Source organism: Anopheles arabiensis, chromosome 3, assembly GCF_016920715.1.
Source record: "Anopheles arabiensis isolate DONGOLA chromosome 3, AaraD3, whole genome shotgun sequence".
Classification (NCBI taxonomy): Eukaryota; Metazoa; Arthropoda; class Insecta; order Diptera; family Culicidae; genus Anopheles; species Anopheles arabiensis.
The window spans coordinates 63098789-63113482 of record NC_053518.1 but is presented as its reverse complement, the minus strand read 5'-3'; the positions used below and the strand labels follow the sequence as shown (position 1 = coordinate 63113482).

Below are 14694 nucleotides of genomic sequence, written 5' to 3'. Positions count from 1 at the left end.
GTTACATAAATGCGTACACACCAAATACAATTTAGTCTTTTTTCGTCTGAGCACGTACATATGACGTTAGGACTGGAACGAGACTCTATTCAAAACAATCGGATGGAATGGTTGAAATGTTTCACGCTTTGGTTACAGCTTTCTCTTGTTCTTGAAAGCCTAGAACCTTAAGTCGCCAAAAGATAACGCAACCGTTAATGTTACACGGCATGGGTGTGTAATAAATAACACTTTTAAACATTCGCTTTGGCAATGTACATAACGTGCGCTAGTTAACATCGTTTGCTAGTAGGTGTTAGAGCGAAGGACATGTCCAGTGCTAATTTTAACCTTCTCGAAACACCAGTCTGTGTCTAAAGTTTACGTGTATCTGTATACTTCACTTCGGTAGAAACATACAAAGGCAGGAGGCAGACGTTTTATCTCCCTACCAGTACCCTTGAAGTGGTGTTATCTTTTATGTCTCTTTAGCTGGCAAACAAGTATCTTTTGGGGTTGACACTTTGTAGCAGTTACTGTACAAGCAATGACTTTCCGGCATACGTTTAGCGCTGCGGTAGTAAATGAGAAATTAACTGTCATATTAGTGCCTATATATATAGTAAAGTAAATATGTAAATATGACTATAGTATGTATAGTAAATATGACTATAGTATATATAGTCATATAGTAAAACTCTTCAGATGGTCATTTCCGTTTTCCATTGTTTTGCACAGGACCCTAAGAATTTTCAGTTTATTCTTATTAGCAGCTCCGACAGCGGACAGTCTTCCGCCCGGTGTCTAATCGAACGTAACCCGGTAGAAGGATTAGTGGCCAGTTCCTTTTCTCGCTAATCAGCTTTCTCGTGTAACGTGCGCCTCCAAGGTAAACCATGCGACCGGAGCCGTGGATCAGCCGTTAAACCGGCCCTATTCTATGACATTCGATGCTCAAAACTACCGGGGCACGACGTCCTCCAGTTGTCTGTAAATTAGATGTCAGACCAAGCGTTCGCCGAAAGCTGAACGGGGGATGGACGATGAAAAGCCTCATCAGTTACGGTCGCGAATTCGATTGGATTGCAGGAGCTTAATGAAAATAGGCGAAATGGGGGGTGAGTGAGACAAGGAAAAAGTCGTTAATGTCTAGTATGTGTATGTGTGTGTGTATGTGGGTTGTTTTCCCCTCTGCGGTTCCTCCCTTTCCTTTTTTCCTCCTGCCAAGCTCTATTCTATGCTCAAACTTTCGTTAAATTGGTTTCGATTACCTCAGGGGTTAGCGATGAAAATGAAGGAAAAAATGGAATTAGCTATGCCAAAACGATTTCGCGATACACCGTAGCAGTTGTTGTTTTTTTGTAAGAACCGATTTGTCCTCATGCATTAGATTCATTGCAGGGAGGCTAAATTCATGTTATAGCTAATTGCCGAAACGATTGTACCTGATGACCGAGACATCGATATTGGATGGTTGAAGTTTGATGGGACTCACCTATAGAGTGTCTTTTATGTGAGATGTGTAGAATGAAAAATGAGTATGTGGAATCTAACTTATTTCTTGGAGAGTACATTTAAGGGTGATCTTCGAGATGTTTTTTTTTAATTCCAGTTATCCAGAAGAAGATGCAAATGGTTCAAATTTCATTGGGCTCCAGGAAGCATAATCTTGCCCTTAAGTTGTGCCCGACTGCTACTTTGTCCAAATTTCCAGGTTTTCATTTAACAATTCTTTTGGAAAGCCCCTGCCAAAATGGAAACATAACAAACGTTACGAAAAACACCTCTTAGTTAATCCACGGTGACTTCGAAACGCCGAGAATTCATTTCAATCCCAATCAGGCTTGACGTGATTGCATTTTTCATTTCAAGCTTCCCGGATATTGATCATTACAATGGCCTCGAACCTCGAAAAGCGGGTTGCTGTGTGTAGTTCTTTGCCACCATTCCATACCACCCAAAAGCGTTCAGAGGTTGCCCGCGATGGGATTCTTGCACGAGACCACTCCCGAACGCGTTAAAAGAAGAAATCTCCTCCGGCGGGAAATCGAGAAACGCTTAACCGGCCAACTAATTACTGCTGCCCCCGTTGCCAGTCCTTTGCGGCGGCCCATCATTATCGCATCGGAAATCCGAACGCTTCACAAGGAACGGCAGCGCTCGTCTATCTAATGCTCAGCCCTCGTCGCTTGATGCTTTTTCGCTGTAAACTCTCTATTATGGTTCCCTTTTCGGCTCATCTTATTATTTGGGGCTTATAAATGCGCGTAGGTGCACACAAAGCGGGCCTACGGCTAGACGCCACATCCCGGGAGATGGGTATATGTTGTGCAGGATGATTCGTCGCTTTTTCAGTTTCTCTCGCAAAATCAATAGTATTAAATAGAGAAAAAAAAGAAAATCTCATCACTCCTATCGAACATGTTTGAATTATTAATCATCTCCCTTTCATCGGGCCTTTATCCGGCCCGGGCCAAATAGAAACGCGATCAAGCTTCCATACACACTTTTTTTACACTGTACTTAACTAAATTTACCTTTGATGAGAGCTTTGTTTCACTGTTGTCTGTGTGGATTCGTTGGCAAACTTTGGGGCATCCAAGTGGGAGGTTTATTTTTCCAAAGCCCCTGTCGCCCATTAATTCGAACCGTTTCGAGGCCAAACTCTCACCTGCTCCGTGGAGGTTGGATTTTCGGGTGCCAAGGTTGTGTGTGTGTTTGATGTTGGAACCCGATCGATCTTTCGAAGATTTAAAGTCTGATGGGTTTTGGCACAATGGTCGGTGTGACGGGGTCTGCGGAGTTACCGAAGCCTAGCATTAAATGCAGTTTAGCATCAGTCCCAAGCGTTTCAGCCTGTTAATGTACCTGTTGATGTACCTGTTGATGCTGTAGTAAATAGTGAAAATAGCATTTAATAATACCCGTGACCTTCTTTGGCAGAGGTTTGGTATGAGTATGATTTCATTTGCAGCTATTTTTAGGTGTACCCGCCCGTACGCAAATCCTCTTCTCCCCGTCCGCAAGCTTTCAAACTAATTTTCAATTATGTAGAGTAACTGCATGAAACTCATTGCTTTGTGGTGTAATGCATTTGTTATGAAGCTGAATGAAAGTGGATTTAGCACACTTTTTCGAAGAAGCAGAATCAATAGAACATTAGCCAGAGGAAGCGATGAAGCGCAGCCGCTAACGGCAAACGAAAGCATCACTCAGCAAAGTGTTTCCAATTGCACCCCCTACGAACTGCCCATAAACGAAAAAAAGAAAAAAACACTTACTTTTTGTTTTTGAATTGTACCAAATCAACCTACTGTTCGTAGAGAAATTACTTACAGTACATTATATATGCTGTATGGTACACGATTGACGCATTTCTGGGCAGCAGCTCCCGGAACTCGGAAAATCGTCCCAAACAACCAAGCAGCAAAAAAAATCAGTGCTAGAACGACAAAGAAAAAAGAAAAACTATTTAATTTTTACCACCCGACCAGATGTTTTTGAGCGTATCTGCGCGAATCCATCCCTAAAGCCGTCGGTTATGCGTGTGTTTTCATACCGCACTGTAGCATTCGTACTTTTGCCGATCGTGTTGCGTTCCCACACACAGGGAAATGTTCTTGCTGCGCACAAACCGTTCCCATCCAGCTCCGGGATGAGCGTTGGGAAAGCACAGCTGAAAATCAGGGATCGACCAATGCTTAGACATTGCATCATTAGTTGGGTGTTAGGGGGTAGGGATGCGTCGTAGAGTGTAATTGAACCGCTGGCATCTCATCACCGACCGTGCTTTGCTTTCATTCGTTTATTATGAGCACCGTAATGCGTCAACATGATTGTTTAATAATAACCGAACGAATTGCGGCCACGAGTGGTGGGGTTGGGTTTTCAATTTCACATTCCGCTACCAGGCAGTCTGAGGCAGTTCATTAATTTCTGAGCTCCGAAACCTTCAATGTACTGAATGTGTGAATGATGGTCTGTTTTCATTAGATTTTGGTAATTCTTGAAGAAAATACTGGTTAAGCAACTTAACTTAATTTTCAGTTAGTCGAATACTTAGTTTTCATTGGGAAGAATTCAATCTGAAAGATACAAGAACATATGCAGAATCTTTGTAGTAAAAAAAACTCAAAACTATCTCATTGCCATTCCATGTGTTTGTTATAACTATCCTTGTATAACATTGAACTTTTACACGAAACAAATTTGCGACGCTCCATATCACCGTCACGAAACGTTACTAACGCAAGTGATTCAAATTAAGATCACGGATCAATACACCCTATCTTTGGCAGCATGAGCTACCCTACGAATGCGGCTCAATCTCATCGATGCGAGGCCACACCAAACACAGGTGCATCATGTCAACGGAAACAAACCCAACCCAATCATTCAATGGAAGAATGGAATTTGGACGGAATTTCTGATACGCCCGCTGAGTCTGATGATGCGCCACCAGTTTCGAATGCTGAAGAATTAATCATGCGGCTAGACACGTGGGGGATAACTAATGTATAGCGTTCACTTAAAAGCAGGTTAGCTTTTTTGTTACCGAACATTAAGATGGATGTTTGGTTTAGACATATTTACGCAACCTCGAAACATTTGGTGAACTCTAAGCGATAGTGAGCGCTTTTCTAAACTGATGATCTGATTTCGTGTCTTCCAAACGATCGGGGACGGAGTAAAAACGGATCATCATCATAATAATGATGACGCGTAGAGAAATAAACATTGATCGATGTTATTCGCACCAAAAAAGGGAAAAGAACGCCAAACATCGTACGAATGTGACTTGAGCACCATCAACCAGATAAGAGCGTAATGTTGAGTGTTTCAACGATGATTCGATTGGATTTGTCGTCGTGTACATCCATCATCACCTGAATCATGCTACGACACACATCGGTGGTGCCGTTATGGAAAAACATTCTCCATGTCGTATTTTTAATTTTTTCGATGACTCGCATCTTACGGAACGGTACCAGGCAGTCACTGGACTAAATTGGAAAAATGGAAAATAACTCTTTCAAGCAGGTCTATGAACACGCTAAAACCACTTTACCCACACTCCAACTCACAACCTTTTGAAGTAGAAGCACTTTTTTAAAGGGGTGGGCAAAGGAAAGCTAGAATAGCGATATTTTGTGACTAAAATGAATAAAACCTGTATTCTTGTTTTTTCTCTCTCTTTTTCCCGCACTTTAAAACTCGTGAACATTCACGCCATAGCACTTTCACAGGAGCGCCAGCGAACCGAATGCAGGGCAGAAGGTAAATGAAGCCGAACCGGGCGGGTTCTCCCGATGAGATATGCATACCATAAATCTGAAGATTTAAATCGCTGTTGAATACCCCCGGTTCCGTTTTCTGTTGCTCAATGCTAGGTTTTGTTCCTAGCAATACTAGCTTTGATGCGTTTTGTTAGCGCTAAAGTAGAGGAGAAAGCGATCATTCGTTATGTTCTAACGTGCAGAGCTGATCTCTATAAACAAAAAAAAAACTTGGTAACACGAATGGAGCACGATTCTTCGTTTTCATGAGAACGAAGATCGCTGTACGACCGTGTTCCGCGTTTAAGCCGGATGATCTCCTGCTGTCAGACGCGGTGCATTCTTCGGTTGCTAGTGTTGTCAGAGACGATCTCACGCTATGCCCCAGTGCGAGACGAACCCATCAAACCTCACGTATTATCCCGATTTCTGAGAGTGTACATCGTCGGGGAGGTCGTACGACTCTCCCGCTCTGCGTAATTTGACATTCAGATTTAGCAGGCGCATTAGAATCACCCAACGCTCTGAGGAAACTCTGATTTTGGGAAGACATTAGACACACGCTCCACCAGTATTCAACTGGTGGTGGAGTGTGTGCGACGTCGCGTTCTTGATTCGTTCAGCTTCGTTAACCGATATTCTGTACTTGCCGGAACGCATCCCCTAAACCACCGTACCAATGGGTTATCAGCTAGAAATCATCCACATCTTGCTCTGTGTGGCGTTTGAAGTGTTCACGTACTGTGTGTTGTGCTTCAACCTGATACGCCACTACATTCAGCAGGGCCAGATACAGTACCAACTTCAACAGCAGCTCCAGAATCAGCTCCAGCTGAACGCTAACTGACCGGTGATCCATCATTATCCCGTACGTGGAGTTGCCTGTTTAGCTATAGTAGCAGGGTCGAGTGCCTTCAAATGTAGCGGAGCACAGTTGGTTCTTTTTGAAACGTTCAGCTAGTGAGTGCTGTGCCAATGACTGAGTATAGGCGTCTTCTGATATTACCTAAGAGGTTACTTGGATGATCGTTAAGCATCTCAGCAACCAAAGGAACATTCCACCCCGTGTTACGATAAGATCATTAGCGAGCGTACACCACCAGTGGCCATAATTATGGAATTTCAAACATTCCTCACCTGTAACGGTGGGCAGATTCGACTACATGAATTGTGGTTCAGTTTGGATGGAAACGAAAGGGAGCTTGTGGAAAGGGCGCTACAAACCCAGTATCGTTCACTCTTACGGTGGGGCAAGTGTTTTTTCTCTAGTTGTTTCTTTTGACGAACCAAATTGAGTGTCAGCACTGGCAGCCAAAAATAACAGTTTTATTCGTGTGGCGGGAACCTCCAAGCAGTACAATTTTCATGCTGCTATTTTCGTGGGACTCTTTGACCGGCGGATGAGTGAGACCTGTCCCACCCGCAGCCAGACCGCCCCGAAACCTGGTGTGCGTTATGGTGTGTAACGTGCTCTGTCGGTGCTCTCGCCCTTGCGCACAAGTGACCCTCCGGTTGGAGCGTGCGCAGAAACAAAATAGTCCATCACGGCTTTATTCTCGACGCCGTGGCATTGCGCCCGACCGCCGACCGACACGGGACACAAATGTGTGAAACTATTGGCAGATTGTTGCGGATGGAGGTCACGCGGGTGGCATTTTGTGACAGTTTTACGGTACGCTACATTGCCGCCGTCCGGTACTGGCTAATTGGTAGTGGTCGGTGCTTTACAGTGTCCATTTTCCACTCGATAGGATAGCGATCTGTTGCCGAATTCTCTGGCGGCTGTGAAGCAATAGTGCGATCGTGGATTATAATCGTGAGAAGATTAACGTTATGGTTTTTTTTGGCGTGGTTGGCGCTGTTTTGATTGTGTTTGATGGGTTGCAGTAGATCTGCAAGAATTGATCATTCTTTAGCACTTTACACCTTGAAAACTAATTATTTGTTTGTACTGTTGGGAACTGCTGGCGACAGTAAAATCCACGGTACCGCCTAGACATCATTGTACGAGATAGTGCTCCACCTTCAGATTGCCAAACTTACTGCCACAAACAATTTCACTTTCGTTTCATCAATCTTTTTCAACTGCTCTTTTAACTGCTGTGCCTCCCCTTTGAAATGTGTTTCATTTTCAAAGACTTCCGTTGCGAAAATGAAACAAGGTGTGGGTATCATTTTTAATTTCGCTTTCATCTAGCGATGGATTATATCTTGTTATATTTTTTCGATTATTCCAACGGTTTACGGCCGGCCCCTTTATTATATCTCCCCGGCAAGCGAGCAAAAGTCAACATCACCAAAGCTTACCGGCTGTCAGCATTATCAGTGAGGCAAATTATCGTACCTCGGCCCGACTGCGCAGCCTATGTATGTGCTAAATTAATCTATGGATCAGATACTTTCCATCTTTCAAAGTCGCAGTCGAACTACAACGCCTCAGTGCTTCGCCTGTTGTTGCTGTCTATTTTGCAGTTGACGATAAATCATTCGCAAATTTTACATTTTTTCCGACGATTGTTGGTGCCTGTGTGTGTCGTGTGGCCGAACATGCATCCAAATTCATTATCACACACGGAGTTTCGTATGTTGATTTTGTTCCTAATGGACAGGTCGGACTCATTGTTGATGCATCGCTGAGTTCTACAGCGTTGCGCATATATTTGCGAACGTGTTGCTGGGATTTGGAAGCAACCGGTGAGACATGCCATTTTGCGCGTTTTTGTAGGATTTTTGTCTGCTTCTCTGCGTGTGTGATTCCGCCCGTTTTATTAGCACCCATCGTAATCCGACCCTCCAATCGAGCCCGACTGCTGCCGGGCGATTACGGGCAGACCACGTTTTCTAAAATAAAAACAGTGTGCTAGACGGATAAATAAAAGTGAAATTATTTCTTTAATTGATAGCCACTATCGCATCACAAACCGAGGAAGAAAACGTGCCAACGTGAACGGTACCTAAAGTTGGAAGAAAAATCTCTAGAAGAAAGAAGAAAAAGTGCGACAGAAAATGTGAAAAGCGGCACCGATCGCTGGTGGTGTCTCCGCAAAGCTGCTCGAGCAGCGGTAGTGTCGGCGGTGTGGAAAACGAGCAGCAAGCAGTAGTGATAAGCGAACAAGTAGCGTATAGGAAAAGCAGTGAAAATGACGACGTTGTGAAAACGAACCCCCGCCTCCAATCCGTTTACTAGTGGAAGCGCGAAGTGAAAAGGAGCTTCCTTCACCTTTATATGCGTGTGTGTTTGTGAAGATCGGTTGTGAAGATGATGAAACGAAACTACGATGTGCAGCACGTGGCTGCGGCTGGCAGCCTGGCCGGCAGCAAGCACGGCAAGTCGTCGTCCAATCTGTTCGACAAGCTGAGCAAGCGCTACTCGGGCGTGATCGGTGCCCGGTTCCTGCGCAAAACGCCCGGCCGCAAGGGCGGCGTGGCGGAACCGCTGTCCGATAGCTACGACATGTGCGGCAACCGGTCGGATGACTTCCGGCCCGAGATCGGCGCACCGGTGCTTATCTCCAAGACGATGAAGTTCGATTTCGATACGGACTCGGAGGTGGAGCAGCTACCGCTGCCCAGTGTGCCAACGATCGGGGGGCGCGTGCGCTCGGTAGCGACACCGTCCACGTCAGAGGATAGCGAGAACGATGTGTTTGTGGATGCGAACAGCTCGCTGCCGAACTTTGGCGAGATCAAGTTTACCTTTCTGCCAGAAAGCAACAACAACTGTCGCAGCTTTCAGGACGAAAACGTGCGGCACAGCGGTGGTGGCCAGATGCTGGAGAAGAGTCGTTCCAAGTCGGCGCACAACCTGCATCTGCATCATGCCGGGTCGGAGATGCGGCTTTCGCTTGCGAAGGCACCATCGTTGAATATATCGGCCAGCACGGCCAACGGTGCCATCGTAACACCACTGTCCGTACCGAACAGTCCGGCGGTGGAGAGTATTTACGACTTTCCGCGCAGCACCCGGTCGGACGGGATCCGGAAGCCGCACGGTGATTCGTCGTACGATCTGACGCGCTCCCATCACGTGCTGAACGAGATCAGTCTGTCGCTGGTGAGCGATGACAGCCAGCCAGCCACCGTTGGCGCGCTGAACAGCAGTCACCGCAGCGATCAAGATTCGCGGCAGGATGTCGAGGGGACGGTGGTGACGACACCGGAATCGAGTGTCGTGCAGCGGGATCGCACGCTATCGTCGGAGGACCGGGAAGGTGCACGGACGATGCACCGGAAGAGTGCCAACGCAGAGATACTGGAGGTAATGTTCGTGTCTTTGCACGCAGTTGTTACTGAGATTGTTGCTACGCAGGTGCACCACAATTGTTGGAATCGCGTGACGGCATAAAATGATGCTATCAGATAATTTTTTTTATCTATTATTTAGATATTCTGATAAAATCTTAATTCCGTGATAATGCTTTATTTTATTGATAACGAATTTGCACTCCTTGGGAAGTATATGGAATTCAAATATGTTTGTAAGAAAACATACTTGAATGATGTACAACTTCAATGGGGAAATCAAAACGCTTTATTGAATTATTTTTGCAGCGTTTTGTTTTGTTCACAAAAGCGAATATTCCATCCATGTGAATAATGATGATTGATCGTCTTCATTATGTACATTAACACCTATCATCAGCAGCCTGCCCATATCCGCACTGTAACGATCCCTTTAATTGCCAATGTTCACGCTTCTTTGCTCAGTAAAATCAAATCAATTAGTGAACCTACCGAAGAGCGACCCACTGTTGATCAACGACCGAAGATGATCGGTTTCAAACTGAAATTCCATTTTGCAACAGTTTTCACAACAGCCAACACCCCACCGTGTTTGACCGGTTCGGGCAGCAGGGGCAGATGGATCGATAGGATGATAAATTAATGATGTGTGTTTGTTAGAAAACCCGTTCCTTGAGCATACATTGACTGATCTGTTTACGGCGAAAGCAAGACCTTTGAGCATGAGGATGTATTCGCAATAGATAGTAAAATGTGTGTCACTGGTTCGGTTGACTTTTTGGAATATGATTTGCATTCGTTTCTGTTTTATTTCTGTTATATAGTATGCATAACTTGATTAAGTTTAATGAATGATTGACATAGTTTTAGAAGTTTGTTGTGGTATTTGAAAAGTTAAAATCCGATTTGAAAGAGATCGCTCAACTGGAATACAAGTCGTAGAATGAAAAAGCATTAGTTTGTCCGATATAAGACATTTTTGTTCGTATGTGATACTACTCGAAAATGCAGGAATTATACAGGATTATTAAATTTATCAAGTTGCGAGTTGCGGATAGACAATCTTTGCTACGGGGGAACGATTCGAAAGGGAGTCATATTCGTCCGAATTTTGAAGAAGATTTATATTAGATTAATAGTAATAAGTTGCTGAAGTTAAGTTGGTCCAATAGACATTTCATTCAAATAACTGCAAATTGTTTGAATATGATCTGTTTGCACTTGCAAATTAATTTTTTTATGCCATGTTTTCAATTATTTTGTAATGTTCAATTAAATGTTTCATTTCCACAATAATAATTCAAATATTTTTTTCAATACATTGAGCAAACTGAGGAAGAATGAACTTTAAATATTTATAATTCCTTTTTTATCGACGTATGGGACTAAAATGTCATGTTATTAGACCTATAAACAAAAATATTGATTGATTATTATTTATTTTATTATTATTTTAGCTCCACCAGCAATAAGCAACAGTTGATTTATAAAGAATCGGCTCAAACATCTTGTTTCAGTTTACATTCCATTAAGTTTACATTGTAAGGAAGATGTTATTAAGAGCTTATTAAGCGCTATTTATTGCACCCTATCTCAATGCTTGTTCCTGAGATTTCATAATACGTTTACAAGCGGGAAGAAAAAAAAGAAAGTTTTTTTTCTCGTACCTATTTACACCAGCAAACCGGCAAAACGTCTCCCGCTCTGGGGCGTCCTTGAATCCGATACGGCTTAAGGTGCGCTTACCGGTTTGCTTCTTTCCGCGTTCGCCGGGACGAACGGGATTGGAGCGACGAGATAAATGCTGGTTGCTGGTCGGGCACTCAGCTCAGGAAAGTTGTCCCGGCACGCACGCACGCGGCAACTTTCGATCGAGGCGCGACATTTGGCGGATTCGTCCTGAAACGGGAACGGGGAAGCGAACAGCGAAACAGCTCGGATCAAGGCCATAAAACGACGGTGCAGCAGGTTTCATGGTTGGTTAGACTGTGTGTGAATTTGTTTTTTTTTCCTTGCTCCACTCTTAAACGATCATTCGCACCGGAAAAAAGGTACTGTAGTGCGACGTTGTAGGGCCTTACGAGGGGGAAGTACCACGAATGTCACTCGGTGTGCGTGAGGATAGTGGTAGCTCTTGGTCGGTGAAATTCGTTCGTCCTATTTAAAACTGCTAACCTCAAAACCTTGTACGCGCGCGCGCTGAATGGGTTTAATTTTATTCTCGGTGTATATTGGACGCATATTTCATGCTATAATTTGTCATTTCAAGCTCACCTGTTGTGTGTTTGTTGCACCCCGTTCGACAAAACTGCATCTTTGACGTCATCGCTTTCGCTGACTTGTAAATATACGATCGTGCTCGATTTTTATATGAATAATTGGTGGATTGTTGCCCATGAAAGGAAAGTCAGTGATGTTTAAAGTATGTCAACCACAGCTTGTTTATACAATGCAGTACATACTTAAATCAAAGTACACAAAGCTAGTATTTGTTTGTAAAATTAATAATTTAAAAGAATGACTTAAATAGTAAATGCAAAATTAACCAATTGTTTAAATTAATCAAAACCTCACAACATCAAAATCGCACAATCGAAATAAAAATGCATTATTTGAATTGCAATGCAACCGGTTCTTGACAAAATTAACAGCTTCTTTTTTAGTTCCAATGTTAAGAGAATATAACACATGTTGAGCAAATCGAATCAGAACCGTTATGTTAATAGCTCCTTTTTCTCTTTTACCAACTGCCATACCAAGCTTGCATCGTGAGCAAAAGAAAAAAAATCGTTGTTTATACTGCTTAACCCCTTTCTTTGGGTAATATTTAAGAAAACGATCGTTCAAATTGTATATTATCCTCACAAATAAGATAACTGTCATTGTTTGCTGTGTTTTGCCGCTAATATCTTCTCTACTTGCTTTGGAGCAGGTTGGTCCGGTTCAAAATTCATCTATAATAGATGGCTTAGAAAAATAATAACTATAATTATACGTTGTGTAGATAATGTCTTAATGGTTAAGAATTCAGCTGAAATCCAATCGGACCCAACCAATCCAAATTGAGTCATGAAACGAAACCTTTTCCCTCCACAATCGAAACCGAAACGTATCACGTCGGATCGAATGTCGAAGTAATTTGTTTATCCCGTGCTACCGTCTAACGATGGCAATTTGTTATTTGTCTCACACACGCACTGGATGCACGTGCCGCCGTATTTGTGCTTAAAGATCACCAACCATTGGAGCTGCGCGGCTTTCCACTCATGCCCATGGCTTGGCATTTGCCGTGTGCTGTATTCACATGTTTGTTTGACTTGTAATTGGTGGGACGGACTACACGGTTGTATCTTACTATCTGATTGTAAGAGGAGGGCGCATAATTTGTTACCGAGCGGAACAAGCCACCGGGAACGTCACAGGTTAAGTTATGATTTTCTTGCGATAGTTAATCGTTAGTATGTTACGGAGGCAATGACATATATTTGATCATTTGCCTTTATCGGAGTTTTTACATATTGTGATTTATTTTAAATTTCTAGACTAGTGTATTGCTGTGAGGTATAGAATTATGATTATGAAAAATATGATTTTTTATTGATTTATTGAAGTTATCGCTTGGTTTGTAGCCCACCGCCACGCTTTATTCTATAATTTATATTACATTTATGCAAAATCCCAATATTATCAAAATGACATTACCCAACACCATCCAGAATAGTGTATTACGAAAATCAACATATACAGTGCATTAAATATGTGTTCATAATTTGAAGCAAAACTTGAAGTGTACACAAGAACACACATTTTAGCTTGTATGGATTTTGTACTCCTTGGTGTGACTGTTGGTTCATCATTACAATATTCTTCAATTTATTCATTATTGTTATTTATTTGTTTATTAAATATAACAGCTTTTAGCCATATTACTACCACTTATCACGTAAATAAAGTTTGATATTGCAAGATATTTCCGTCTAGCTAGATTATCTGATGCCAGGCGTTATTTTTGTTCATTTATTGTTTAACCACTAGTTCAAATATTTTTTTATTTACTTAACATAAATTATTTTTCAAGTAATATAGCTGAAGCCATTTCTCTTGATAGGGTACAGTCGCGAACTCGAACGACTCAATAACATGCCCGTCATGGGTTCAAGCCTAGAATGGACCGTTCCCCCGTAGCAAAGATTGACTATCCGACTGCGTGGTAATTAATTAAGTCTCGAAAGCCTGTATAGGCCGGCATGTCCACGTAGGACGGTTACACCAAATAGAAGGATAAGAAGAACTAAGAAGAATACTTGTACTAACATCAATAATATAAAGTTTTTAACTAATGTAACCTATGTTTTATACATAACAACAACAACACCAATAACATTGTGGAAAACAGAGAAATTGAACTAATTTTTACAACAGATCGGAATTAGTTATAAACTAAACGTCCACCTTAAGCGGCATTAATATCCGCTTGCAATCACGAACCGATCGCCTTTAATTACCTCACAACCACCCCTGCTTGTGACGGTTTTCATCACATCGTTTCTCAACCTTTATCACCACGATGAAGGAAGTTTCACCGGGGCACGCCTGCAAGACAGGAAGTACGCTCGATCGGCTACACAAGTCGTCAATGCTCCGGCTACACATTTTCCCATTAGCGCGTTTCGATCGTGAAGGGAATTGTTATTATTAGTATTTGGTCGCTGATCAATTGGGTTCGATGTCTACCGCAGAGCATCGGCGTACGCGCTTGGAATGTAATGCAGCACACAAAGTGTCTCTTAAAGACCTCACCCAACTTGGAAACAGGAAGTCCAAAAACGCAAACCCAACGTATCAAGTATTGTGTGTTACGCTTTTCTACCGTTCACTGTCAGCCACAAATTCAATTTACCTGAGATGCGAAAGTATTCTCCTAATTAAAACGTTCGTTGCGGACGCTGTTTGGCGCGTCTCTCGTATCGAGTGTACACAGGAGGTAATTCGCCAATTGCAAACGGCGCCGGGAAGTGGTTCAATCTATACCCAACGCATTTGTAATCCGTCATCTTGTGAGCTTGTTATTGATTGTCGATAAAGCAACTCCAAACAAAAAGAAACAGACCCTCGCAACAAATCAGTCCCGGTAAAACATGTGCTTGAAAACGTGTTTCAGCGCATTCCACTAGCGTTTGCTGTGTTGCAGTGGCAG

At 42.9% G+C, this 14694-nt stretch overlaps 1 protein-coding gene across 5 annotated transcripts in view; it reads left to right on the top strand.

The window, feature by feature from the left end:
* The window catches only part of LOC120904922 (intersectin-1), a 49009-nt gene that overhangs the window by 29867 nt on the left and 4448 nt on the right, over positions 1–14694 (top strand). For 2 of the 5 annotated variants that reach the window (XM_040315424.1, XM_040315426.1), the window contains one exon: positions 5215–5256. The exons of 2 other annotated variants lie outside the window; for them this stretch is intronic. In XM_040315424.1, the coding sequence (XP_040171358.1) occupies positions 5215–5256 (42 nt within the window). Of the gene's footprint in view, positions 1–5214; positions 5257–9346; positions 9514–14694 lie in introns of those variants that run through there. One more of the 5 variants, XM_040315427.1, reaches the window with a different exon arrangement.